The following is a 27,697-nucleotide window of genomic DNA, read 5'->3' on the forward strand; positions in this document are numbered from 1 at the left end:
TACTTGTTTGCTTGTTTGTGTTTTAACTGTGTTGTGGCACTGTCATAAGAACTGTACTGAGGCTGGGTTCATGGGTAAAGGAGCATCAAGGCATTGATCATCCAGGGCACCCGCCACACCCTTCCCCCCAGCCTGACTAAAATTTCATACAAAGGAGCTGTTCACTCACACATTAGCTCTTCTGCTGTCAGCACCATCTAGTAGGTTGGACAGAAGCTATAAACCTGAAGCACAGTGCACTTTAGATCCAGCCTTTGACTCATAGTTTGCTGGCCCCTATTGTAAATGTTCTGGAGGATTCTACAGTTGTACAGATAGCAGCACAGGTTTATATAAAACTAGATGTTCCTTTCCGGCAGTGATGACCTCCCTACGAGAACATGCCTCTTGCAAAGGATCTTCTTCATCCCTCTCCAGAAGAGGAGAAGAAGAAACACAAGAAAAAGCGCCTGGTGCAGAGCCCCAATTCCTACTTTATGGATGTGAAATGCCCAGGATGCTATAAAATCACCACGGTCTTTAGCCATACACAAACGGTAGTCTTGTGTGTTGGCTGCTCCACTGTCCTCCGTCAGCCTACAGGTGGAAAAGCAAGGCTGACAGAAGGATGCTCCTTCAGGAGGAAGCAGCACTGAAAGCCCCTGATTCAAGATGAGTGGGAACCAGGGGTTGGGGATTTAGCTCAGTGGTAGAGCGCTTGCCTAGCAAGCGCAAGGCCTTGGGTTCGGTCCCCAGCTCCGACAAAAAAGAAAAAAGAAAAAAAAAAAGATGAGTGGGAACCTTCCCAATAAACACATTTTGGATAAAACAAACAAAAACCAAACAAAACTAGATGTTTTGCAAGCACTGATTTGTGAGACCAGAATTCCTGGCACCCAGAAGTGGGAAGTTGCACCAGGTTCTTCTATGGCTCCTCATGTGCCTGCATTCTCTTCTGTACTGGGCAGTGCAAGTTGGAGAGGGTGGAGTTGGGAGGGTGAGCAGGGGCATGTCCCCCACCTACAGCATAAGGTTGCTAGATGGTTCAGAGATAAGCTTTGCTCAGAATGAGCTCTGGGGCGTCATCTGCGGTCTCAAGCCAAGGATGGGACTGCTTTAACTTTTTTTTTTTAAACATTTATGTGGGATTGGAGAGTTCAGAGCACCAGCTGCTCTTGTAAAAGACTTGGGTTTGATTCTCAGCACCCATGTGTTGACTCACATAGGTAACTCTAGTTTCAGAGCATTTGATGCCCCCTTCTGACCTCTGCAGGTACTGCACACAAGACCTTTACACATCTAAAAATTCTTCAAAAGTGTGTAACTTTTTGGAAGTTAGTTTTCATGGTGTGGATGGATGGGCTGTGGGGATGGAACATATGTTTTCATCTGGCTAAAAGTGCCTCTGTGTACATCATGGAGCCTCTCACCAATTACTGCCTTACTTTTTTAAAAACCCTGCATAGCTGAGTGAATGGGATATGCCTGTTAGCCTGTATTCGGTGGCTGAGGTAGGAGATCTTGACATCAAGGTTAGCCTGAACTATACAGTAGTGGACATGGGGGTACATGTCTCTAGAGAATTCTAGTACTTGAGAGGCAGAAGCAGGAGGATCTCTCTGAGTTCATGAAGCTAGCTGGTCTACAAAGTGAGTTCCAGGATAGCCAGGTCTGTTAAGAACCTTGTCTCGAAAAACCAAAACCACCCAAACACAATGGGGTATAGTTATGTCCTCAGCACACAATATCCCAGGTTGACCTGGACATCAGGGATTTGCCTGCCTCTACCTCCCCAGGGGTATACAACTAAGGGCATGGGCCACCATATCAAAGATGTTAGAAAATTTATGATTAGAAACCTAATCTTAGAAAATCATGTGAGTGGGTGCCTCCAAAGGTCGCAGGTGTTGGATCCCCTGGAGTTGGAGCTGGAGGTGGTTTTATGCCACTTGATATACGTGTTGGGATTTGAACTCAGGCCCTCTGGAAGAGCAATATGCAATCTTAACCATTAAGTGTCTACCACTGTGTAGACAGATGAGTCCTGAGAGCAGAGTAAATGTAATAAAATACACGCCTAAATTAAAAAACCTACCTGTTCTTCACACAGCTCGCCTGCTCTTGAAAATACAGTGGCAGTGACCACACAAGACTCCGTCCCTGTCCAGGCATGGAGGGCTAACAGGACTGATAGACATTGGAGTTCATACGCGTGTGTGTGTGTGTGTGTGTGTGTGTGTGTGTGTGTGTGTGTGTGCGCGCGCACGTGCGCCGCCCATAGAGGACTCTCCCTCAACCCCAAACACAGGTCATCTGTCTCTCCTGCCTATTCATTTTTTTTTTTTTTTTTATGATGGGAAGCTCTATTTTTTTTTAAAGACTTATTTTATTTATGAGTACACTGCTGGTCTCTTCTAAGAAGAGGGCATGGGATCCCATTCTCTGCAGCCCTTAAGGATTTATTTATTTTATGTTATGAGTACACTGTAGCTGTCAGACACACCAGAAGAGGGCCTCGGATTCCCATTATAGATGGTTGTGAGTCACCAGGTGGGTGTTGGGAATTGAACTCAGGACCTCTGGAAGAGCAGTCACTCTTAGCCACTGAATCTCTCTGGCCTTGCCTATTGTTTTTTTTGAGACAGGGTCTTATGTAGCCCTGACTGGCCTCCAGTTCAGATGATAGTGCAGCCCAGATTCCTCACTCAGCCTGCACTTTCTGAGTGAGGTGACGGCTATTCCTCTTACATCACACAATGAGAGAAATGGAAACAATTCAAGAGTCCAGTTTGGAATATGCATAACCTTGGGAGTTAATGAATTAACAAGAGACTAGGGGGTCGAACAAATATCTTGGGTGCACAAAGAACCTGCTCTTAGGAGGGTTTCTTAAAATAGAAGGATTTCTAGTCTGCCCCATAAAACAGGAACATTGTAACCCCTGCTTGCTCAAGTATAGAAGCATAATGATGCAGGGCCAGCAAGCTTGTTTGGATAAAGGAGCTTGCAGCCAAGCCTAACAACCTGAGTTTGATCCAGGGATCCAGATGACAGGAAAGTAAACTCTAGGGTTGCCCCCTGACCTGTAAAGGCATATACCCACACATATATGCAAAATAATAGAAATTTAAAGTTATAAATGCATATTGATGGGGATGATATAAGACCTTAAATGCTTCTGAGTGCAGGGTGACTGGCATGGAGATGGCTGTTTACCTTACATTGCACAATAAAGTCCAATGGAAACAATTGTGTGGAGCGGGGGCTTGGACACCTGTAGCTGGAATTTGGGTGCCCAGGCCTCCGCTGAGCAGGAAAGTAGGACCTAGGAAATTCTGAGAAGTAGACAATTGAATTTCCTCTTCCACCGAATTGTTGCAAAGTTTCCCGTGGGTACAGCTATCATCAGTTCATAGGAGGAGTCGGGGGAACCGAGGCCGGGTTGGTGACTTCCCCAGCTGAAGTCACGCACGTTTTAGGGAACTCATGAACGTCCAGGAAGGGCAAAATGGAGCGCTTTTGAAATTCACTTTACCCTTTTGCATAGCAGGTATCAAATTCTGGCTCCAGATCTTGAATCACCGGGTTTCGAACCACTTTCTCTCGGTGGCTCAGACCCAGCGCTGATGTTGTGCAGGAAATCACGTACTCAGCAGCCGCCCGATAACAAGGGTGGAGTCCGGAGCACACAAGACAGGATTGACATTTAGTCCCAACCATTCGGCACCCAGAGGCCGGTACTAAACACCAATCGGCGTTCTTCTCAGTGAGGTCCGGGAGAACGCACTTGTCAATCTGCGTGAGCTCCGGGCTAGCCTACACCTGATAGCAGTCGGGTTGGCTGTGTGCATCTTGACGGGCATGCTCTGCAGCCACTGAGAGCTGAGCCGGTCACCAGGCACGTGAGTGGGTGCCGGCGCGTCCTCGGGGTTGGACCAATGAAGAGAAGAAGTCGAGTGCCTGCGCCCGCCCCAGGTCGCGAAGGGCGGAGCCGCTAGGTGTTGATGAGGGGAGGGGCGGAGCTGTCAGCCACTACCAATTAGCGTGCGGGCGTGGGCTGACTGCCCAATGGCGGCCGAGTAGGAGCTGTCGCCCCGCCTCTGAAGCTTCTCCTCCCCGCCCCAAGCGCTTGCTGAGGGCTCGGCCGCGAGCGAGAGAACCAACGGAGGAGCGTAGAGACCAGGCGAAGATAGGAGCTGAGTGGCCCGGGCGGGCAAGCGAGCGAGGGCCGGCAGTGGCGACGCGAGACGGCTGGGCACGCGCAGCTCAACCTGCTGTCCACGCTCCGGGCCGCGCGTTGCGCCAGGTGAGTGTGCGATCGGCGGCGGCGCTCAGCAGCTTCCAGGCCCCTCTGGGGGGCCGCGCGGCCGCCATGCCTGCCCCAACGCCGCGCCTTGGGCCTGCCGCGCGCACTCCAGGCCGAGGCTTCGACTGCGGCCTACTTGGCTACGCGGGGTAGCGGGGTATGCGGAGCTTTTGTCCGTTCGGGCGAAGCTGCTGTTTGTTGATCGACAAAACGATTGTGTGCCTAGGAAAGGAGGATGTGTTTTTTTTTTTTTTTTTTGGAGGGGGGGCAATGGGGCCGGACAAAGGCGGGGCGGGGGCGGGGCGCCGCGTCCCCTTTCCAGGGCACAAAAGATGACAGCGTGGGTGGCCCGGTTCAGCCATCCCTTCAACAACCCAAAATTCTTAAAAATAAAAAACCCACTCCAAGTCTTTGCTTTCCCATCTTCCCCCCCTTTTGCATATTGGTTCCTATAAGTGGACACTGAAGCTGTCCCCTCCAAACACTCGTTCATCATGTCCTTACAAACTTGACCCCCGAATGTCCAAAGTCTGCAAATCACCATATAATCTGCATTTTTAAAAATGAAAATAAATAGTGCACATATCTGCTGTTGCAGTGGCAGTGGCAGCCTTCCCACCTTGCTTCTGTCCCCCGGTTTCTGCCTTCCAGCTCCCTTCTTTCTGTAAGCCATGAAATGTGCAGTTGTCTGTGTGCACACCCGTTCAGGGCATCCCGTCAGACAGGGAAGCTTGGCAAAGCTGGGGACAGCTGGGGGTGGCTTTCCTACTGCTCTGTCCTGGGGGCTCTTTTAGGGGCTTTGGTCAGCCTGCTGAGAGTATAAGGGATTCTGGTCCAGTGGAGTCCAGGATTGCAGATTTGATGCTGTAACTGGTACACTTTGGGCATCACCTTTCCTGGGTTTCCCCTTGTTCCATCTGGCTGACAGGTTGGGTGGTGGGGGTGGGGTGGAGGATGGGGAAGATTGGCATTGCTTTAATAATTAAGTAACACCTGGGGAAGTGTCTTGCAGGAGTTCCTGGTTTTTTCAACTATGGAGAGGATGGATCCTATAACATGTTTCAGAAAACAAGGAAGAGTGCATATCTTTCCCTGTGACCAAGTGGGATTTGCTCAGCCTGCAGCCTAGTGCCAGCACCTTCATAGATGCTGAGGATCTTGGTTGCAGAAGGTTGGGGGTTCCGGGATGTCTCTGTGTCCCATTAGTTGTATATCTGACAGTCCCCAGGCTGCTGACTGCACTGTCTCCAAACAGCTCCTGTCTCAAAATGGGTTCATTACATGGGTCCTCAGGGGCTCCCACCACTACCAGGAAAGGGCTAATCACTCTCTTTAATTCTCCAGTAATTGCTGCTTTCAGAGTCACCAGGAGGGTGTGTCTCCAGACTAGGCCAGCCTTTTTTTCCCACCCTGCTCTAGCTGTAACTAGTTTTCTTCTTCCCCTCTCTTTTTTTCCCAAGTCTTGTGGGTGCCCTGTATTTAAACTTGCAAGTCCCTTTGCAAGATGCTGGGTGAACTTTCATCCTCTCCCTGGGAGGGCAGGAAGCCTGAGGGAAGAGATTGGGTTGCACAGATTGTCATAAGGTGTTTTGATGTTTGGGGTGGAAATGTCCCTGTGCCAGGTGCTCTGTGTGCCTGTGCATATCCAGGTGCATCTGTGAGTGTGTGCGTTCTGAGCTGGGAATGTACAGATCTGAATGACAAATGAATTTCTAATCCTTTCCTCTCAGGGAGAGAGCTACTGAGGAGACAGCCTAGTACACAGAGGAGTGTCTGGAGACATAGTCACAGTCCTGTAGATATTTGTCCAGAGCCCGGCTTCTTCCCTGCCCCAGGGGCCCTTCGTTCTCCCTGCCTACCCAGCCCTTACCTAGGTTTCCTGCTCTTGTTTCTCTCCTCTGTTGGGCTCTGCTCCCACTCCTTCTCACATTATCCTGGGAGCCCCAGCACTGGGTAGCCATCTGTCTGTGTGCTACCTGATACCTGTGGGGAGTCAGCTACCTTGTCACATCACTCCAGGGGCTCCTTGGGAGTGCTGGGAAGAGCTGCTCTGGCTAGCCTAGTATCCACAAGACAGTGAGGCTGTGAGAGCACGAGCCTGTGTGTGCCTGACACACCGCACGTACGGGTGAGTGAGCTAAGAGGTAGAGGTGTGGGCTGTGGCATACTTTCTGATTGTTGTCTCAGGATCTGAAGGAAGGGTGGAGGGTTCAGCACCTGGTGGCCTTGGGCTTGTCTCCTACTCCAGAAACAAGATTAGAGGTACCAGTCTGCCCAAGCCTCCTGGGAACAGGGGACAGGGAGTAGACTATAGCAGATGGCCTGCCTCTAGAGAGGCCTGTCCCTGCAGGGCCTGTGTGTGTGGGGGTGGGGGGGGAGCAGGGACTAGGCTCTGCTTGCCTTCCTTGGAGTTCCGGCTATGGTGGAACCCCAGAGGTCTGGATGGAGATCCCACCTGCAGGCAGGCGCCCTTCCTGCTCTGTCCAGCATCCTGACTCTTTTTCCATCTGTAGAGTTGGCACCTAGCCAGCTCCTGCCCTCAGGTGCCCTTGAGTATCAAGGGCTAGGGGCCAGGAGCTTTCTGTTCGGCACCACTGTTCTCACTGGCTCAGTTCACTGTGACCAGGCCACCCCTGGGGTGGGTGTTCATTGTACTCGGTGTGCAGCTGCTCCTTACCCACACCTTGCTGGGACCTCACTTTCAGTCCTCAGTCTGCCTTCAGCGACCAGTGGTTCTGTTTGCTCCTGCACTCTACTGGTCCCTTATCTCCAGTCCGGGCCTGTGTTTGTACAGACAGGATCTGCCTACGAACATCCTTGGCACCTCATAACCATCCCGTGTAGGTCCCACCATGACTGTCTTGGCTCCATAGAGGCGACACTGATACCCTCCCCATTGCTACACCCTGTCCTGTTGCTTTGATGAACTTGTTACTTATCTACTTCAGTTGAGTCATTTCTTTAATCTTGGCCTTCTCCTCCACAATAATGTCCCAGAAGTCGTGGGGTGTTCCTGTGCTGGCAGGTTCAGAGAGAGTGACAAGGACCCAGTGACTAGCTAAGCCTTAAATTAGTATCCACTCTGGCAGGTCATGATGGTGAACCAAGAGGTCTTGGCTCCATTCCAATACCACAAAAACAGTTTCAAAGTTGTGAATTGATTTTTAAAAAAGAAGTCTCAGATGGGTTGAGTTTCTGTTCACCCCTACTGGGTGTGGTCTGCTCTAGGACCCTCCTCTTGGCTGGATAAGTTGTTTGGGGCTCTGTCATTCTTCTGTCTGCTATTCCCTTCACTGTGGGGATAGGAGAGCATGAGACATCACTACCCAAACCACTCCAGAAAAGTAAAGTCTACTAAAAAACAAAGCCCAGGGCTGGGGCTGAGTGGACAGAGTGTGCACCTCAGCCCTCGCTTTCTTCCCCAGCACCATGTAAACTGTGTATGAATCCCAGCACTCAGGAGGTGGAGGCAGGAGGATGGCAAGTTTTAGATTAGTGTCTATATATTCTACTTTGTCTTGAAACAGCAACAAAACCATGGCTGGGGAGAGGGCTTAGTAGATAGGAGCTGCTGCTGTGCAAGCACACATGTGAGTTCAAATATCTGTACTGACATAAGAGCTGGCCATAGCCAGGTGTGTCTGCAGCCCCAGTACAGAGGTGGAGACAGAAGGGCCGCAGTCCAGCTCCCTGAGGAGCTGCCAGTCTAAGTGTGGTAAGCCCCAGTCAGCAGAGGCCAAGAAAATGAGACAAGGGTGATGGAGGACACCTATGTTGACCTCTAGCCTCCAACACACACATACCAAAAACTCAGCCACAAAGAAATAAGACCAGGGCAAGGGTTTGCATCCCAGCACCAGATAGATGCCTGGGTGAGAGCTTGTGTCTGCCACAATCCTGTTTTGTTCATTTCCTCAGATTTACAGGTGTTTACCCACTGAGATATATCCGTAGCCCTGAGAGATCCTCCTGTGTCCCCTTCCATGGTATTGGGATTGCCGGCTTGCTCAGTCGTGCCTGGCTTGTACAGCAAGCACTTTTCCTGGGCATCCCGGTTCAGGCTGTTCCTCTTACTGGAGTGCCAGGCTGGTTGTCCTTGAATATCGGACAAAGAATAAGTTTGTAAGCCAGGCTGTGGTTGCTGCCCTCCTGGCTCTCAGATACAGAAGGGAGCGTGGCAAACTTGGGCTTTTATTTACGGGCCCATCTGAGTGGCAGCTGTGTGTCTGTATGTGCTGCAGGTGGGACTTCAGGGTGGACTCCAGCCTCAGTGCCTTTCCAGAGAAGCTCCAGGCACTGGGCCCTTTGCTGCTTATGCCTGCCCAGTCGACGGTGTGGGGTGTGGAGCCAGATGATCCTTGCAAGCGGAGAGGCCATGGGGCACTGGGTCTCTGGGGTTATTTCTGACCACAGAGCCAGCAGAAGCCTCCCTGGGTGTGGAATGTGTCAGGTACCTCTAAGCATGGTAGGATAGAAGAGGCAGCTGGGACTGGGGAGCCCAGTGGGTCTCAATAGCTCCCTTAAACTCCTGTGTCCTCTCCATGAGATTTCTTTATACTCTCTTCTGTTAGAGAGCCAGTCATAAGGGGTCCTCGCATGCTACCTTCTCAGGGAGGGTGTGGGCAGAGAAATGGGCCATACTGCTTCAGGAGCAGTACCCCAAGAATTTAAACACCCTTCTTAGGGGTCATCAGTAGCCTTGGGGGGGCCTAGAAAGGTTTCCCACTATCCTTCCAGGCTGCTGCTGGAGCCACAGCATCTTGGTCCCTGTCTGTTAGATGTCCCAAGCTAGAGACCAGTGGCCTCACTCAGTGCAGGGAACCTTTCTGGTGCTCTGATTCTGTCCTGTGGCTCCCTGCCAGATGATGGCCTGCAGCTGGCTGGCATGATGAGCCTGGAGGGGACTCAGTTGGGGTGGTATGCTCTTCTGGCTCCCTCTATAGTCGGGCTTACTGTGCCTGGGGCAGGCGCAGCAGCAGCCAGTGACCCAGAGCCTGATTTGCACAGGTTGTCCTGGCACCTCTGGCAACCAGACCGGGGATAGCTGTGTTTGGGGGACCATCGTTGGGGTCACACCTGTCCTGGGTGGTGATAGGCATAGGAAGGAGGAAGAGACGTTGGGTCAGGCCTAGGAGACCCTTGGAGGCAGGCAGGGAGGAGGAGTTCTAGGCTGTGGAGGTGTCTCTGTGTTTCTCTGGGATTCTCTAGCACCAGAGACCCATGGGGGTGGGCATTGGGTTTCTCTCAGGAGCCCTGTAGTCATAGTACAGAGAGATCTGCCAGGTGCATGAAAGGGACCCTTTTGTGGCCATATCTGGCATTTCTGGATCACTTTCTACTAATAAGACCCTTCTGTGGACCCAGCAAGCTCTGGCCTCTGTCACATGCAGGCCCTGTCTGGTCATCAGGGTTACAGGCCCAGCCTGTGTTACTTTGGGAAATGATTAGTTTTGGATTTAAATATTCTTTATAACGTTTCTTGTAGGGTGTGGGGCATGTGCCACAGTTGCACATGCAGAAGTCTGGGGTCAGGTTTGGCAGCAAGTGCCTTTACCTGCAAAGTACTCTCGCAGACCCCATATTTCTGAGCCACAGTAGAAGGTGACAGCAGAGCTGGTGAGCCGGCCTCAGTGTGAGCTACCCTCAGTCACTACATCGGTTACCCGCAGGTGTCCTAGTCCTTGCCTGCCTTCACTTTGGATTTAATTGTTATTGTTGTTGTTGGTGATTGTTACTATTATTTATTTTGGTTTTTCAAGACAGCATTTCTCTGCAGCCCTGGTTGTCCTATAGCTCATTTTGTAAACCAAGCTGGTCTTAAATTTACAAAGATACTCCTGCCTCCGCTACCTGAGTGCTGGGATCAAATTTATACACCAGCACCACTCAGCCAGGCCTTTACTTTAAAAATAAAAAAAAAAATTCGTATTCATTTCATGGGCATTTTGCCTGTGTGTGTGTGTGTGTTTGTGCAATGCCTGTTGATGCCAGAAGAGGGGGTCAGATTCCCTGGAGCTGGAGTTACCGAACCACCGTGGTAGCGTCGGATATTGAGGCTGGGTCCTTTGCAAGGGCCTCCAGTGCTCTAACCACTGAGCCATTCGTCAGGCCCACTATTGGGCTTACTTAGGGAGCACAGGGAGGGGAGCAGTGCCTGTGGCACAGATGAGGGAAGGCATCGCAGTGCCTGTGAAGCTGAGTTCTCTGTCTTCATCTGCCACACCTGTGGCCTGAGCATGGCTCCAGTTACTTAGCTATAAAACAGCTTCCTAGAGGAATGGAAGGTATAGATCAAGGGTGAGTGCTTACCCAGTACACCAGACCTCAGGATTGTTCCCCCAAGCCCCAGAAAGGATGGTATGAAAACCAACTGCAGAGCTGACGATATGCTCAGCAGATAAAGGGGCCTGACCAGGACCCACAGGGAAGGAGAGAACCAGCCCCATTAGTGGTTTTCATGCTTTCACATGCATGACTTCCCCAAAAAATAAATAATAAAAATAAATTGTAAAAATTTATAATATACTAAAAACATTTTAAAATGAGCCGCAGGGCTAGAGAGATGACTCAGGGGTTAAAAGCACTGACTGCTCTTCCAGAGGTCCTGAGTTCAATTCCCAGCAATGGCTCACAACCATCTGTAATGGGATCTGATGTCCTCTTCTGGTGTGTCTGAAGACAGTGACAGTATACTCATGTACATAAATAAATAAATCTTTAAAAAAATGAGCTGCAGAGTTGTGTCCGAAGATGGGTCCCCATGTGTCAGGCCAGGTGCTGGGATGTTAGCATGGGGTTGGGGGTGGGGAAAAGGGGCACCAGAGAGTGCTGATGGGTCCTTCAGGGCACTGCCCCTGCACTGGGTGTCCTGAAGATGATGTGGGCAGAGGTAGTCAGGGGCAGAGACTCCCAAGCACAGACAGACCACACATGTAAAAATCCTGAGGCTGAGCTCCCAGAGCAAAAGAAGGAGCCATTATGCTCAAGGTTCACAGACTGGTACTGTCAGCCTTAGGGTATGTCTTTTGGACAGCCCCTGTGATAGGCAGAAGAACCCTTAGCACCTCTGGGGAGCCTGAGACTTCTCTGCTCCCATTGTGGCTGTGGTAACCTTTGTATCATGCCCTGTGCTACCTCAGGACAGAGTCTGGTAGGGCCTGATAGCTCTGGAGGGGAGGGGAGAGAAGGATAAGCATTCTCCCTGGGACAGGTCACCACACCTCTCTAAGCCTCAGCAGCTTGTCTGATCATGTAGGCCTCCCTAAAGTTTTATATGTGCAGGTACATGTGGAGGCTGGAGGATATATTAGGAATGTCCCTCACTTGTTCTCTACCTTGTCTTGGGAGGCAGGGTCTCACTGAGACTGGAGCTTGCTGTCATGGCTACTGGCCAGAGAGAGCCCCACACATTCTTCACCTCCCCAGTGCTGCCATCATAGGCTTCACCTTGTTCCAGCTTTCTCTCTGGGAGCTGGGGTGGAGTCCAGTCCTTACACTCTGAGGCTCTGGCTCATGTGTGCAGACATGCATGTACACATGCACACATGTCTCTAAGCACAACAGATTTGCTCTCTCACAACTCCTGTTCCTGTCCTTCTGGAACACTTTTAGTGTTGTAGAGTAGCCATTTCCATTATCCCTTCCTGTCTACCCCTTCCTCCCAGCCCCTGCTAGACGCAGACCAAAGCTTTCATGTGTTAGATTTGCCTGCCGTGGGTGTTTGAGTACAGTCTGGTTGTGTGGTGGGCCATGGATGTGAAGGGCTTGGAGCTGGTGATGAGGATGAGGATCCTATGGCCTTCTGTCTTCACAAAGCCCTTTCTTCTGCGTGTAGATGTGTGACAGTACCCATGTTTTGTGCTGTGGCAGGCTGCAGGATTGCACCGAGGTGTGTGGCGCTAATCATAACTTTCATAAAGCATATCCCTGTTGTCATGTTTTCTGTGACTGGGGATGAGATCACATGGCCGGTCTCTCCCACTGGCTTGATGTTATCAAGGTTTGTTCACTATGGGTCAGAGCCCTGTTCCTGTTTATGGCTGAGTAATATTCTTTGGAAGGCATGGACCCATTATACATCTGTGTGTCTTTGATGGACATCTTAGTTTTTGAGTTTCTGGCTGTTGTGAACATGTGTGAGTTTATGCAGATATGTGTGTGTTCGTTTTTTAAAATTCATTTTGATTTTATTTTATGTGCATTGGTATAAGGATATCAGGTCTCTTGGAACTGGAGTTACAGTTGTGAGCTGCCATGTGGGATGCCAGAAATTGAACCTGGGTCCTAAGCCATCTCTCCAGCTCTGTGTGTTCATTTTTGCTGTGCTCAGTATGTGTTCCAGAGTGGCTGCCCCACTATCCATGCCTCGGCAGTGTGCGATACTTTCAGTTTTGGCGGGGTCTCATGGTTAAGCCTAGAGATCCCAACCCTTTTGCCTTGCTCAGTGTCCGCTCCTGGAATCCTGTTGCCTGGCTGTTCTCTCCTGTTGAGCTGGGTGCTGCATTGTGTCCTGAGCCCCCACAGGGTGTGTCCTAGGGTAAGGGACCTCTGAAGTGGGAATCCCTGGGCTGTCAGCCTTTCCTACCCAGCTCATGACAGTCTCTGACAGCACATCATATGGGGCACCATCATATGGTGACTTCTACTGTGACACTTCATGGAGTACATGCTTCTCCAGCTCTGAGACCTGCCTAGTGAGATGAGAGTGCCAATGGCCTCCTCCCTTCACAGTGTTCCCACCCGCTAACACTGTTGTCTCCATGCCCCCCACACCTCCATTGCTGTGTGGCCTTGGGCAAGCCATGTCCTGACTGTGTTTCCTTCACCATCTGGGATAGTATAGTGATGGTGCCCCACTGCTTCAGATGGCTATGGTGTGGCAGCACATTAGTGTCTGTGTGTGTATACATGCACATGTGTGTCCATGCATGTCCACATGTCCATGTATATGTGCATGTTTATGTGTTGTGTGAATATGTGTGCATGTGTCCATGCCTATGTGGACTACGTGTCCCTGACTTATCTTGATAGGTGCCTTGCCCCAGTAGGCCCTCAGTCATACCATAAGGTGGAGGTCGGGCAAGTGAAGAGACCTGTCCCAGGCCACTGGGCTCAGGGAAGCCCTGGGATGGCAGGGGCATCCAGCTCCATCTTTGGTCCTCCAGCCACACCTCCAGCAGGCTGTGGTTCCAGAAGGCAGCCCTGCCACAGGTAACTTAGTTCCCTGCCCTGCCCTAGCACTGGCTTACTTCTTTATTTTATTATTTTTATTTGTTTATTTTCACTTTTAGTGTACTTATTATGTGTGTATACACAAGTATGTGTGGGTCTGTATGTCACATACTTTGTCTGTAGAGGGAGTCACTTTTCTCCTTCCACCACAGGGGGCCTGGGGTTTGAGGCAGGTGCTAGCCATTCTTATGTTTGTCCCTGGCAAGTCATCCCGGCCTGATTGGTGTTATTTAAGACACGGATTATTTGCCTGAGTGAGTGTGTGTGACCAAGAGTGTTTGTGCTCAATCATTTGTGTTTGTGGTGAGGTCAGTGTGCAGACGTGTGCTCCCACTCATTTTCTCTGCCTTATTCTCTGTGATAAGGCTTCAACACTAGTAGTAGCAAGGGAAGAGGGTTCTGGAAAGGCTCCCAGGTGTCTTTCCTGAGGCCCCCACATGGGGGCATTCTGGGGATGCCTAAGATCTTTCCCTTTGCCCTTTGAACCATCTCAGGCACCTGTGGGCTGAGTCCTCTCTCCAGGCTGGACCGAGTTGTCAGATGTATCACCTCTAGCACTGACAGGCTCCATCTTTGCTCTGTGGTAGTCTGTTAGTACAAAGAGAATCCAGGGTTTAAGTGGGCAACTTCCTGTCATTCCTTTTCACTGGGAACAGCCCTTAAGAATCTGTGAAGGCTTGATGAGGTCAGGCAGGTAGGGAAGAGAAATGTCACTGTGTCCTCATAGTGTTGGTGCAGACATTCTGGAGTGGGACTGTTCTGCTTGGTGACATGAACTCCAATTAGAGGTTCTACTCTGTTCCTTGAGGGAGATATTTGAGCTGTGAGAGCTCACTACTGGTCCCCTCTGGGAAAGCTGTAAAGAGAGAAGGGCATCTCGTGGCATTGCTCTGTGCCTATCTGTTATCTGCCTTCCATTCTGAGGCACAACACAGTTTCTCCCCCCCTGGGTTGTTGTTGATTTCCCCTCCTCTGCTGACAGCATGGTGTTCATGGCTCTTGAACCACAGTGCTCTTAGCACATCCTCGTATGCCACCCTGTGGTGGATTCCTGATGCTTCTCCCAGGAGCTTAGCTGTGTGTTGTCTGCCTCGGGTGTTGTCTGCCTCAGGCTGTCATTGATTCTAGACCCTGGTCAATATTGCAAGGCCTGTGCACACTGCAAGTACAGGCGTGGGACAGTGTTTAGTTTCAAACTGAAGGACATGTCTGTATGTATAGCTAATCTGGATGAACATCCTATGTATCCACTTATCTTTTCTTCCATCCATCCACCCATCCACCCACCCACCCACCCACCCATTTGTCCACCTACCATATCCCCCTCTTGCCCTCTTCCCAGCAGCAGTATTGTCAGTTTACACCAAGGCCTACAGTTTCCATGCACTGTCCCTTAGACCTCTCAGCTCCTGTGACAAGCTTCCTCTGTTGACAGTAAGACCCACCCTCTGTACCAAAGGAGCTGCATCTTACACATTTGTCTTGGGGTGCATGGCTCAGGCTGTTGTGCAAGTTTTGTGGTCCTGTCCCCTGCCATGGCTGTGCCTTTCAGTTGAAATAAAGTCTTTTCTTTGTCCTCTTCCTGTCTGAGTAGGGACCTCACTGGTTTCAATTTCTGCTTGCCGATGCCTTTGGGACATGGAAAGTGAACAAGGCTCATTGTTGGGTCTGTCTGTGCATGGTGTGAACGTCACTGGCCTTCCCTCCACCTCCCATGTCTCACAGTCTCTGTGGAGCCCACAGGCCAGCCTCTGTGCAGCCAGTATCTTATGCTCAGCCTCTGTCCCTAGTTTCTGCAGTGCCACCTTGCTGCACCTTGCTCCCCATGTGCTGGAAGAGACATTTCCACCTTGTCAGCTGCTTCAAAGGTCCCTCTTGTTAGCCTTCTGGGGCCCTGGGTCCACATGCCATTCCCCATGTCGCCTGCAGGATGTGCTGTTCTTGCTCACAGTTTCAACTTCCTGAGCTGAGTAAGGCCATCTTTCTGTACTTCCAAAGAAGTTGGGTTTTGCCATTCACTCATTTTCTAGGGGAGTTTTGACATTTCTCCCAACTTTCATTTGACTTCTTTTTTTTTTTTTTTAAGAAAAAGGCTTATTTATTTATTTATTATATACAGGTACACTGTAGCTGTCTTCAGACACACCAGAAGAGGGCATCAGATCTCATTACAGGTGATTGTGAGCCACCATGTGGTTGCTGGGATTTGAACTCAGGACCCCTGGAAGAGCAATCAGTGCTCTTAACCACTGAGCCATCTCTCCAGCCCTAATTTCGCTTTTTAAAAAAGTGCATTTGGTTTTTTCTTTACTTCTGTGTGTGTATGAGGGCGGTCCTCCTCAGTATGTGTGGGAGCTCAGGGAACAGTCTTCAGGCCTCCGTCTCTCTTCCCACCATACAGGACCCCAAGGTATAGCCTCAAGCACCTTTACCTGCTGAACTGTTTTAGCATTTAATTAAATTATGTGTGTATGAGTGCAGTGCTTGTGGAGACCAGAGAGGGCATCAGAACCCAGAGCTGGAGCCATCTGCCATGGTGCTGGGGACTGAGGATACCTCTGAAGGAGCAGCCAGTGTGCTTAGCTCTCCAACTTTAATTTCCTTCCTTCCTTCCTTTCTGTTTTTTTTTTTTTCCCCCAGACAGGGTCTCACTGTGTATCCCTGGCCTATTCTGTTCTTGGCCTATGCTGAGCTTGAACTCACAGTATTCTGTCTGCATCTGTTCCTCAGTTCTGGGATTAAAGATGTATGCCACCATGCTTGACAGTTTTAAAATTTGATTTTTGCTATTTTTTGAGACAGAGTCTGGCCTTGTAGCCTCGGATGGCCTTAAACTCATAAATGCCCTGCTTTCGCCCTTGAGAACAAAGATGACAAGCACTCACTGTCCTGAGCTGGTCCTCGGTCCTCTTATGCTCCACTTTCCAGTTCTGTGATACATCCTGCAGCACCAGTACGATTGACTTCAAGAGAAAAAGCAGTTCTGGGCTGGTAAGCGGGCTCAGTGGGTAAGGCTCACATGACCCAGTGGCTGCTGCCATGCCTCTGCACGTGCTGTCTGTCCTCTGACTGCCACACGTGGGCACTCACATACAAGATGAGCAAATGGAAATGCTATGAATGTTCCCATCTGCACTCACGCTCGTCCTCACAGCAGCTTCATCTACTCCACTGAGGTGCTTGTCCATGGTAGGCCTGGTCACCTGCCCCTCAGGCCTGTGTGCCACTCCTCTATGGCTGTGCAGTTCCCATTGTTCCCAGGTGACAGGTGATCATTATGGGTTAGACTACAGCAGTAACATCAGAATTCAGGGAGTGGGGCTGTGGACAAATAACTGTGTCCTTCTGGAAAATAATGACTGTACTGTTGGGGTATTCTTGAGCTCTCCTAGGGAATGTAGAGAGGCTCCTGGGCATCCCCCTGTGCCAGGGTCTTGCCTGTGGCAGAAGCCAGTGCCTGGCTGCTTCTGCCATCTGTAGCTACCCTGTTGTCAAACTTTGGCCTCACATCCATCCTCCATTGGCTTAAAGCCCTGGACCTCGGGACTCTGGGTGTCTTTACTGTTGTCATGCCCTGGGTCTTTAGGCATATCTGAAGTCTATCTCTAGTAATGACGGGTTGTAATGGTGTGTCTAAGGGTTCTGCTGCCTGGTTCCTGGCACTGTGGCCAGCCTTGCCTTGTCCCTCTGCTTGACAGTATCCCCACCATGCCCTGGGCCAGCCTCTGTGTCTCCTTGTAACACCTCCTGCTACCTTTCTGGAGGGGTTGGGTTTCTGGGTTTCTTGTCACAACACACTGGAGGCTATTGGCAAGCCTGTGTGGCCTGTTCCAGGTCATCTCTGTCTTGACCTGTCTGGATAGAGAGTTGGTGTTGGGAAGGCTGCAGGGGGGTTCCTAGTGTTGCCCCCTTGAACCACTTGCCTGGTACCTATGTGATCATATCAGCCAAGGCTCTTTTGAGAGCCCTCAGGCTGTGGCCTTGTGCTAATGATACCTCAAGGATGCTGGGAAGAGACACATCTCCTGATGGGAGCTCACTGTGGGGACAGAGTGTGGCTCTAGTCCCTGCTTCCTGTTCCTGCACCTGTCTGGGTCTGAGAGGGGTCTGCAGCCACACAGGGAACTCCTCCTTATGGCAGCTGTGTCCTGCTTGGGTTGCTATTTTAGGGACTTGGGCTGGGGAGAAGTGAGGAGTCATATGAAGTATGGGCTGTTGTCTAAATAGGCTGCAGGTGGTGGCTTTCTGTGGCCCCTTGGTCTCCCTGGTGGCTGGCTTGGGACACCCTGATGGATAGAGTCATCCTGCTGTGGTAGAGTTGCTGCTGAAGACCTTCTAGGATTTTGCTTGGAGAACAGGGCTTATACAAGAGCCCTGTGATGTACAGGAGCTGTGATGCTGAACAGTGGCCGTCTGCTCAAGCTGGTCAGCTCTGCTTTACAGCTCTCTCAGGACCACAGTAGAGTCTATGCCTAGTGCCAGGTCAAGAGCAGGCACTCCGTCCAGTGCAAATGCCTCATTGCTGTATGTTGGCAGCTGCTTCTGTTGGCTTCAGATGTCCCTGAGGAAGTGTCCGGTCAGATCCTTGCCTGACTTCCCATGGCTTTTCTTTGAGTAGCAAGGTCTGTATGTTCTAAATGCTGGTCCCTTTTCTTGTAGCTGAGTGGTAAGGTGGTAAGGACTTCTTTTTCCTCCTCTTTCTCTCTCTCTCTTTCTTTCTTTCTTTCCTTCCTTCTTTCTTTCTTTCTTTCTTTCTTTCTTTCTTTCTTTCTTTCTTTCTTTCTTTCTTTCTTTCTTTCTTTTTTTTTCAGAGCTGGGGACCGAACCCAGGGCCTTGTGCTTGCTAAGGCAAGCGCTCTACCACTGAGCTAAATCCCCAACCCCGTAAGGACTTATATGTTGTGAATGCTTGCCCCTTTTCTTGTTGTCGAGTGGTAGGTATCTCAGGCTTTCAATTGCTGTGATGAAACACTATGACCAAAACAAGTTGGGAAGGAAAGGGTTTGGGGGCTTATACTTCACTAGATTGTAGTCTATCACTGAAGGAACTTGAATAGGGCAGGAGTCTGGAGGCAGGAGTTGATGCAGAGATCATGAAGGGTGCTGTTTACTGGTTTGCTCCCCATGGTTTGTTCAGCCTGCATAGAACCCAAGACCACCAGTCCAGGGATGACCCCACCCACAGTGCACTGGACCGTCCAACATCAAATCACTAATTAAGAAAATGGCTACAGGCTTGCCTACAGTTAGATTTTCTGGAGGCATTTTCTCAGTTGAGGCTCTGTCCTCTCTGATGACTCTAGCTTGTGTCAGGTGGACATGAAACTAGCCAGAACAAAGGTGAGCTCTTTGTATATTCTAGATACTGGTCCCTTGTCTTCTTGTTGTTGAATGATGAAGACTCTTTTTAGAACTCTGGTCTTCTGGGACCTGTGGCTCTCAGGTATTTCCTAGGCTGCCTCTCTTGTATCGTGGCAGCCTTTGAGTCCAGAGGATGTGCATGTCTCCTTTTGCCCCTTGTCTGAGAGTCACCTGCTTCAAGGCCACAACTACTCTTAGGGTTGATGGCTGATTTTAAAATTTGGAGGGGTTGGGGATTTAGCTCAGTGGTAGAGCACTTGCCTAGAAAGCGCAAGGCCCTGGGTTCGGTCCCCAGTTCCGAAAAAAAGAAAAAAAAATTTTGGTCTGCACAGATTTAGAATTAATTTTGGGTGTGATGTGAATCAGGGTCTACATTCATTCTTTTCTTTTCTTTTTTTTTTTTTTTTTTCTTTTTTTCAGAGCTGGGGACTGAACCCAGGGCCTTGTGCTTGCTAGGCAAGTGCTCTACCACTGAGCTAAATCCCCAACCCCATTCATTCTTTTCTATGTAGATTGTAGGAACTTCTCTTGAACAAAACCCCACCCTCTCCCCATTGGGTGGGTCTAGCCTTAGCACAGATCTTCAGTGGGTCTATTTAGGAATCTGAACTCTGGTAGCTCTTGCATTGTAGCTCTCACTTAGCCAGGGCCAGGTCTCTTATTGCTGGAGGTGCTAGGGCTGGAACCCATGGCTGCCCCAGCCACCTCCCACTCATACTTGTTTAGTTCTTGGAACTTTGCTATCCCGAGCTGTCTGACACCATTTTCTGCTGGGCTGGTGATCAGCAAGCTCCTATCTCCATAGACACACACCTCTACCTCCACTCCCCACACTTACCACTCCCTTACCCCCTCTGGCAGCTCAGTGCTGCCCTTTACCTGGCTGCTGGGATTTGAATTCAAGTCCTGTGCAGCAAGCACTCTCACCCACTGAGCTATCTCTCCAGCCCTTCTGTTGGCTTCTCTGTTCTTTCAGACAGAAAGTTGTGGGTTGGTACTGTGCAACTTGGTACTCAGCCTGCCCAGAAGCAGAGTGGGAGACAGCCGGGGCAAGGTCAGGAACCCCAGGGACAGGGCAGTCTCCAGACAGCAAAGAAGGAGGAGGGGATGGGGTGCCTTGCTGGTGCTGGGCTTGGGAAGACTAGCCCAGGGGATTCTGAAGGCATGGTGACAGTGGGGGTGGGTTGTGGCAGGGCCTGGGGTGCTGGGAAGGAAGTTTTCAGCCTGTCACTACTTAGGAGGTGCATGGGGGGGGGGGTTGGGGATTTAGCTCAGTGGTAGAGCGCTTGCCTAGGAAGCGCAAGGCCCTGGGTTCGGTCCCCAGCTCCAAAAAAAAAAAAAAAAAAAAAAAAAAAAAGAAAGAAAGAAAAAAGAAAAGAAAAGAAAAGGAGGTGCATGGGGGAAGAGGGGATGGGCCGTGTTGGGCAAGGCTGAGCATCCGAGCACTGGTAAAGGCAGCTAGAGCCCTGAACAGTTGTGACAGGAGCACAGGTGGGGCCATAAAGGGTGCACATTGGTAACCTCAGCCGTAGGCTCCAGTCACAAGGTACGAGTGCCACAGTGGCACTTCTCTTCTCCAAGTCCTGAGCATTGGAGTCCCTGTGCACTAAATGGTGACGTACTGGTGGGACTGCACTGACCTAACTCTAGAGGTCAGGGGCTTAAAACGAGCAGGCACTTTGTGCTTTTGAGGCCAGGTGTAGCCCAGACTTAGTGTGTAGCTGAGGCTGGCCTCAGGTCCTGCCCTCCTCTTCCACAGGCATATGCCATCACACTTGGCTAAACGTGAAATCAGAAACTATCTGAGGCTTCTCTGTTGTTACTCGACTGCTGTCAGCTCTCACTATGCTAATTCACAGTGGGGCAACAGAGAGTCAGGGACAGCCTACATGTTGTTGAGCAATGGCAGTGCTGGACAGGGCTGTGCTGGACTAGACAGGTAGGGGGCTGCAACCATGCAGCCTAGGCACAAGCTCTCATCTGCACCCTGCACACTGCTGCTGCTGGAGGTGCCTGACAGGAAGCATCCTGCCTGCTTTCTTGAGCCTGGGTCATCTGGCCACCTCAGCCCCCTAGAATCTCATGGAACCCCCAGGTAAGTGCCAGGCGCAGGGAAACAGGTTGGCTGGCCTGAGTGCGGAGCCTAGGTTGGGTCTGGTGAGGCCTGGTGGGTTGTGGGGTGGAGTCTGTGCTCCTATGCTGTGTATCAGTGGTGACTGAGGCACTCTCAGCACTGGTAACTGGGGACTGTTATACTGATGTGGACTGCAGCTCAGGACACCTGTGGGCTGTGGGCTGTGGGACCTGTCTCCTTTAGCCACCACCAGCAAGAAGTTGGAATCAGGACTGGGGGTGGTGTCTCCAGAAATGGTAGTAACTTTTTTTTTTTTAAAGATTTTATTGGGGTTGGGGATTTAGCTCAGTGGTAGAGCGCTTGCCTAGGAAGCGCAAGGCCCTGGGTTCGGTCCCCAGCTCCGGAAAAAAAAAAAAAAAAGAAAAAAAAAAGATTTTATTTATTTATGTATGTGAGTACACTGTCACTATCTTTAGGCACACCAGAGGAGGGCATCAGATCCTATTACAGATGGCTGTGAGCCACCATGTGGTTGCTGGGATTCGTACTCGGGACCTCTGGAAGAGCAGTCAGTGCTCTTAACTGCTGAGCCATTCTCCAGCCCCGATGGTAACTTTTGAAGCACCTTATAAACACTGGACATAAGCCATGTGGGGTGATGCACTCCTTTAATCCCAGAGGCAGATAGATCTCTCTGAGTTTGAGGCCAGACTGGGCTACTTAGTGAGTTCTAGGATGTAGTGTGTCTTGGAAAAAAAAAAAAAAAACACAACAGTATAACCCTAGTGGACGTGGTGCTAGAGAGATGGTTTGGTGGTTAAGAGCAGTGGCACTCTTCTAGTGGACCAGGGTTTAATTCTCAGCACCCATATCAGGGGCTCACAACTATGTAGCTCTAACTCCAAATGATAAAAAATTCTGGCATCTGCAGGCCCCTGTACTCACATGCACACATAGTTTTCATCTTCACCTCTTAGGTCACCGCTGCTTCTCACGTGTACACACACAAGCACATATATAACTTTAAAATCCTTAAAAGCGTAGATCCACAGAAAGAGAGCCTGTTTGTGGGGTAGTGTTTCCAGGGGTGAACCCAGGGCCTTGTGCATGCTGATCTGTGCATAGCACCAAGCCTCACCCAGGCCCCCTGTGACGTGTGAATCATGTTCAGTGCACTGTCCTGTGCTCATGTGTCTGGTTCTGTGGTGGCCATCAGAGTCCCTGCCCAGTGCCCAGTGGAATGTTGTTTCCACCCATGTGCTTCTTAGCTCCCCTAGAAAGGCAGTGAGGTACCTCTAAGCAGTTATCCTTTCACACAGCAGGTCCCTCTGCCCTCAGGAAGCCAGGTGGGTTTGTGGGTGTCTGGGGTTGAAGACACAATCCTGGGCCCTATGTGTGAATTTGGGCATGACTACTACACTGCTCTGCAGCTTGGATAGGGCTAATTTAGCAGGGCATCTGCAGTGGCTTGGGGTTCCCTAGGAAGATGCAGGGCTGAGAAAGGCCCAGATGGGGCTGTCAAGTTGTAGGTAAACATTTGGGGTTTCCTGGGCTTCATGTTGGCTCTGAGCCACGGAGACATATGCCATTGCCAAGTTGGTTCATTGCCACCTACCTGGTTCAGAGATGACTCCCAGAAAGGTGACTTTGCAAGGCCATTGAGCTGGCCAGGCCACAGCAGATTGGAGCTGGGGGGAGCCCTTTCTGCTTGTTGTAGACAGGGAAGCCATGACTCAAAAGGCTTGACCTGCAGGGCCTGGCTAAGCATCTTAGATGGGAGGGTCTGCAGGTCTTGGAATCCCTGTGTGGCTTGAGCTTTATTATTAACTCAAAGCTGGCACAATAGAGCCTTGTACCAGAGATTACTGCCTGTTGGGTTCAAAACTACCAGAGCCACCGTCCCTGCAGGTGGTGTGGATTACTGGTGGGTGAGAAGCGATGGCCCAGTGGATCTGGCTTGGAAGTCATTCTGTCTTAACCTCCTAAAACAACTGCTTTTGTCCTTCAAGCTTAGCTGTGTCCCAGGTAGCCTTTGCCCTCAAATAAGGTACTCTGAACCTGGATGACCCCAAAGGGAGTGGAAGAATGTGTGCTGAACCTGGGTTTCTCCCCAACTCCCAGAAGGAAACTGAGGAATTCACACTGAGGCCTTGCCCAGGGAGATTCTCTGGACACATAGGGCTTGGCAGGTCCTGCAGGCTTCTCCTCTGTCAGGAGCATCAATTTGGCCCACCCCCAAGAGTGGACAGCTCAGTGATTTGCAGTATATTCACAGAGTAGTGTCACCATCACTACTGCCTAGTTCCAGAACATTGCATGTAGTTAGTTACCTCTTTCCCCACTCTAGCACCCACAAATCCACTTCCCATTTGTGGACTGGCCTGTTTTAGACATTTCCTGTTATGGAGTCCCACCCTGAGTGGTGTTTATTAGGGTTTCTATTGCTGTGATGAGACATCTTGACCAAAAGCAACTTGGGGAGGAAAGTCTGTCTCTGTCTCCCAAGTGCTGGGATTAATGATGTGGGCCACCAACCACCAAGCAAGAGACATTTTCTTAACTGAGGCTTCCTTTCAGATGACTCTAGTTTGTGTTAAGTTGACATTAAATTAGCTAGTACAAGTGGCTTTTGTTTCTGGGTCTCTTGCTTAAGCTGATCTTCAGGTCCCTCCACACTGTGGGTGACTGAGTCTCACTCTTGTTCAGGGTTGCTTGGTAATCCAGTGTGTGGTTGGGCCATACCTTATCTGTTATCTACCTTGTTTCTGATTTGGCTGTTGTGTGCAACGTGAAATCACACCATGGATTTGCATTGGACTCTGGTTTGTGGTGGCAGTGGCTTCAGGCTGTGGTGTTTTAATAGGAATGGCCCCCATAGGTTCATATATTTCCACAGGTGGGATTAGGAGATAAGGACTTGCTGGAGGTATGTCACTGGGGTGGGCATGGGGGTTTCTAAAGTCCACATCAATCTCAGTCTCTCTGCTGCTGTCTGTGGATCAGGAGGTAAAGCTCTCAGCTGCGCCCCACACCATGTCTGCCTTCATGCCACATTGCTCTCTGCCATGATGATAAAGCACGAGTCTCTGAAACTGTAACCAGCCCCCATTGAATGCTTTTTCTTTTTTTAAATCAGAGTTGCTGTGGTCATGAGGTTCTTACAGCAATAGAAGTGTGGCCGTTATAGGCCTTTGGAACTCAGAAATTCCTGGAGCAGTGTGTCTGGGAGTTGCTTCTCCAAGTCTCAGGGGCTATGATCTGTTCTGTGACAGTTGGTAGCAGCTCTGCCCTGCCCTGGGCCATAGCTTAGTCAGAACATGTAAGACTTCCACACTAATCCATCCTGCATTCTCCACAGCCTTGAGTCCTTCTACCTCAGCCTCCCAAGTGTCTCCCCAGACACCCACTCTGCCTGCACAAGATGGGTGCAGCTGAGCCAGCTCTGAGGAGTGGTCCTGTGTGATGTCACATGTTCCTGTGCTGGTGTGACTTAGGATGGTATCCTTTAGTCCCCCCCCCCCCTTTTTTTTTCCCTTTTCTATTTTTCGGAGCTGGGGACTGAACCCAGGGCCTTCGCTTGCTAGGCAAGCGCTCTACCACTGAGCTAAATCCCCAACCTCCTTTAGTTCCCCCTTAATCAGATAGGACAGGGGCTGGAGAGATGGGGTTAAGAGCACTGACTGCTCTTCTAGAGGTTGTGAATTCAGTTTCCAGCAACCACATGATGGCTCACTACCATGTTTCAGTGATAACATGCTCATATACATAAAATAAATAAACAGCAACAACAACAACATGCCAGAAAAGCAGACGGATGTCCCGTGTCCCTTCTGTAAGCATGGCAGGCCTATGCTGTTCCCTGACAGCTGGCTCCTGGGAGCGCTTGGTCTGGCTGGCCTGTCTACTCCTGGTGCTGTGCCAAGCCCACTGCCCACTGCCCACTTGCTCCCGTGGCCTTGTGGCCCAGCCTCCTCATCTCTGGAGTTAAATAACAAAGTTCAAAACTTACCAGCCACAGCCCTAGGCTCCCAGCCAGCCTTGGCCTCTGTGCCCTCTGTTGTCCAGCCCACCTTCCTGCAGTTCAGCTGACCAAGCAAGGCCCTCAGGGCTTATTCTCCCTGCCAGCCTTCTTGCTCCCATCCCACCCCTGCTGTTCACCCAGATAAAGGAAGAGAGGGCAGGGCTGCTGGGGAAAGCCATATGTGGAGGACTGGAAGGTGCCTCTGTCACAGAATGCTGGCTTCTTGTGCTCAGGGTTCACACTCTAAGAGGAGTGGGACAGTCAGCGTTCTAGAGGCAAATTGTGCTGTGGGACCTGTCAGGGAATCCCAACATGATTCCAGCCATACCCTGGAACCGGCTCAGGGAGATGTAGCCACCTCCCTGCTGGGGACTGAGCTTGAGTTATGGGGCCTCTCAATATGGTGGCCCAAGCCTATGGTCAGCTGGGAGTCACCATGGAGTTTGAGGTATCAGACCTCCAGGGTAGGGACCTTCAGGAGCAGGAGGAGTTGGGAAGATACCTTTGACACCTATAGTGGCACCAGTGAGGACCCTGTCAGGCTTCTGGTTCTGTTTCCTGAGGATGCTTAGGGGGTGGAGCCGGTGCTGTTCTGGCCTAATCCTGCTGCACATCAAAGGCCCAAGAGCTACCCCTGCCTTCTTGGGCCCTTGGAACCCAGCCTACATGCCTCTAGTCTTCCCCTGGGGGTTCTGTCCCACGGTTTGTATGGGGGTGGGACTGGTGTGTGTGGGCAGTGGGTACAGATGACATGACACAGCCTGTTCACACAGTGTCCCACTGAGGGAGCAGCCATTGCAGAGGCACTCTGTGTGCAGACTCTGGGGACAAGCCACTAGCAGCTTCTTAGCCTCACTTGAAATCTTTGGTCTTGACACGTGTCACTGGACAGTAGGAGCAGAGTTGGAGAGAGCTCATTGGACATGTTCCCGCAGTCTTTGTTTTTGTTTTTGTTTTCCCCCAGAGCTGGGGACCAAACCCAGGGCCTTGTGCTTGCTAGGCAAGCGCTCTACCACTGAGCTAAATCCCCAACCCCAGCCTACATACAGTCTTTGTTTTAACAGGCAGGAGGAGGGCAAGACACTTTCCCTGTGGGCAGTAAGGAGCTATTGCCACTAAGAGGAGCCAGTGAGCTTCCTGTTTGACCGCTGGCAGGGAACAGTGGCAGCTCTGATACCTGGCGGTGGGGTCATATCTCTAGCAGGATAGCTTCTAGTTTATGGTTAGGGCCTCCTCTTGTGTTCTGGAGAACAATGGGCTGTTGTCCCTCCCATCACATGGCACTGTGACTCTGAGGGCTATGTCTAGTAGACCCCCCAGGATACCCAGGTGTTATATGAAGCCTTATTCCTCTCCAGAGCCCATCAGGGCTGTGGCCTTTGGATGCCCAGCCACCAAACCCTGACCTAGCTCACTTCTGTAATCAAGCCCTGTACTCCTGGTGGATATGTGCTGTCACCTGGTGGATACTCTGGGAAGTGCATATGAGCTATTCTCTACACCCAGTTTGGGGCCATTGTGTGTGTGTGTGTGTGTGTGTGTGTGTGTGTGTGTGTGTGTGTGTGTGTGTGTGGTGGGGTCTCTAGGAGGAGGGCACCCCACAACCCTTTCTGGACCCTGGGCTGCAGGCCATATGGTCTCCCAGTGAGGAGAGGGCCCCTGGCTGAGAAGATCCCTTTACAAGGGGCAAATAGGAGGCTAGCACAGGTAAGTTGATGTTGGCTGTGACTTGGGCTGGCTTAGACGCATTGGGTTTGCTCTCCTGGTCCAGGGCTCCAAAAATAGTTTGATGGAGCGCAGGCTTCAAACAATTGGCTCCTGTGCACAAGTGGGACTCTTCTGAACAAGCCCCGTATGCCCACACATATGCACAGGACTCCTGGATGATGTGGTAACACAAGACCATAAAGTCCATATGGGAAGGTTCCTGCTGAGAACAGTTCTGGGCTCCAGGGCCTCTGATTAGAAAATGCACAGCTGGGAGTTGGGGATTTAGCTCAGTGGTAGAGCGCTTGCCTAGCAAGTGCAAGGCCCTGGGTTCGGTCCCCAGCTCCGAAAAAAAAAGAAAAAAGAAAAAAAAAGAAAATGCACAGCTTCTGGGGCTCCACCAGCTTTGGAAGGAGGGGTCCTGTGTGTTTACTCAGCTGGTGTCACCTTGGTTCTTGGACTAGTGGGAGTGATGGGACTTTGTGGTTTGCTGGCACTGTGTGGCTGCCTGTTGTTGCCCTCAACAGCCGTGGGTGTTTTTGTTGCGTCTGAGGGGAAGCATTGCAGTTGTGATGGCTGGGCGGGCTGACTACTCTTATCTTCTCACAGGTGTAGCTCCACTTTGCTGCAACGATGGGGTCTGAGGACCACAGTGCCCAGAATCCCAGCTGCAAAATCATGACCTTCCGCCCCACCATGGATGAATTCAGGGACTTCAACAGATATGTGGCCTACATTGAGTCGCAGGGTGCCCACCGTGCCGGCCTGGCCAAGGTGCGTGATGCCACTTAGAAGCTTTGTGCCCAGACATCATGGTGCTGCCTCTCCAACCTTCTTAAACATGGAGGCACTGGCACCAAATCAGGGACATGTATCCCTGACCCTAGGGAGCACCTCAGCTTCAGTGGGACACAGAGCCTGCTGCTATGAGGGACAAAGCTACTGGAGAGCTAGGGATGGAAGGGGACCTGATACTCAGGGGTGGTGGTGCCAGGAGATACCTTGAATTCCTGAGTAA

General features: G+C 50.8%; 2 protein-coding genes across 10 annotated transcripts in view; both read left to right on the forward strand.

Moving 5' to 3' along the window:
- The first annotated feature begins 335 nt into the window (after positions 1 to 335).
- Rps27l3 (ribosomal protein S27 like 3) lies at positions 336 to 3,637 on the forward strand. The gene has a single exon (XM_039084329.2). It carries the CDS (start codon positions 381 to 383, stop codon positions 633 to 635), a length of 255 nt encoding a protein of 84 aa, XP_038940257.1. The 5' UTR covers positions 336 to 380; the 3' UTR covers positions 636 to 3,637.
- A 455-nt stretch (positions 3,638 to 4,092) lies between these two features.
- Positions 4,093 to 27,697, forward strand: part of Kdm4b (lysine demethylase 4B) — a 78,500-nt gene continuing 54,895 nt past the window's right edge. For 3 of the 9 annotated variants that reach the window (XM_006244320.5, XM_006244319.5, XM_063266827.1), the window contains exons 1-2: positions 4,096 to 4,285; positions 27,289 to 27,453. In XM_006244320.5, the coding sequence (XP_006244382.1) occupies positions 27,313 to 27,453 (141 nt within the window). In that variant the 5' untranslated portion in view covers positions 4,096 to 4,285; positions 27,289 to 27,312. Of the gene's footprint in view, positions 4,286 to 16,318; positions 16,508 to 27,288; positions 27,454 to 27,697 lie in introns of all 9 variants that reach the window. The other 6 variants (XM_063266828.1, XM_063266829.1, NM_001044236.3 and 3 more) reach the window with 4 other exon arrangements.

The sequence above is a fragment of the Rattus norvegicus genome, chromosome 9 (assembly GCF_036323735.1).
Source record: "Rattus norvegicus strain BN/NHsdMcwi chromosome 9, GRCr8, whole genome shotgun sequence".
Taxonomy (NCBI): domain Eukaryota; kingdom Metazoa; phylum Chordata; class Mammalia; order Rodentia; family Muridae; genus Rattus; species Rattus norvegicus.

Bases quoted from the DNA above. Each gene is read 5' to 3' on its own strand.
- Rps27l3 (XM_039084329.2), top strand. From the start codon at position 381: ATGCCTCTTGCAAAGGATCTTCTTCATCCCTCTCCAGAAGAGGAGAAG.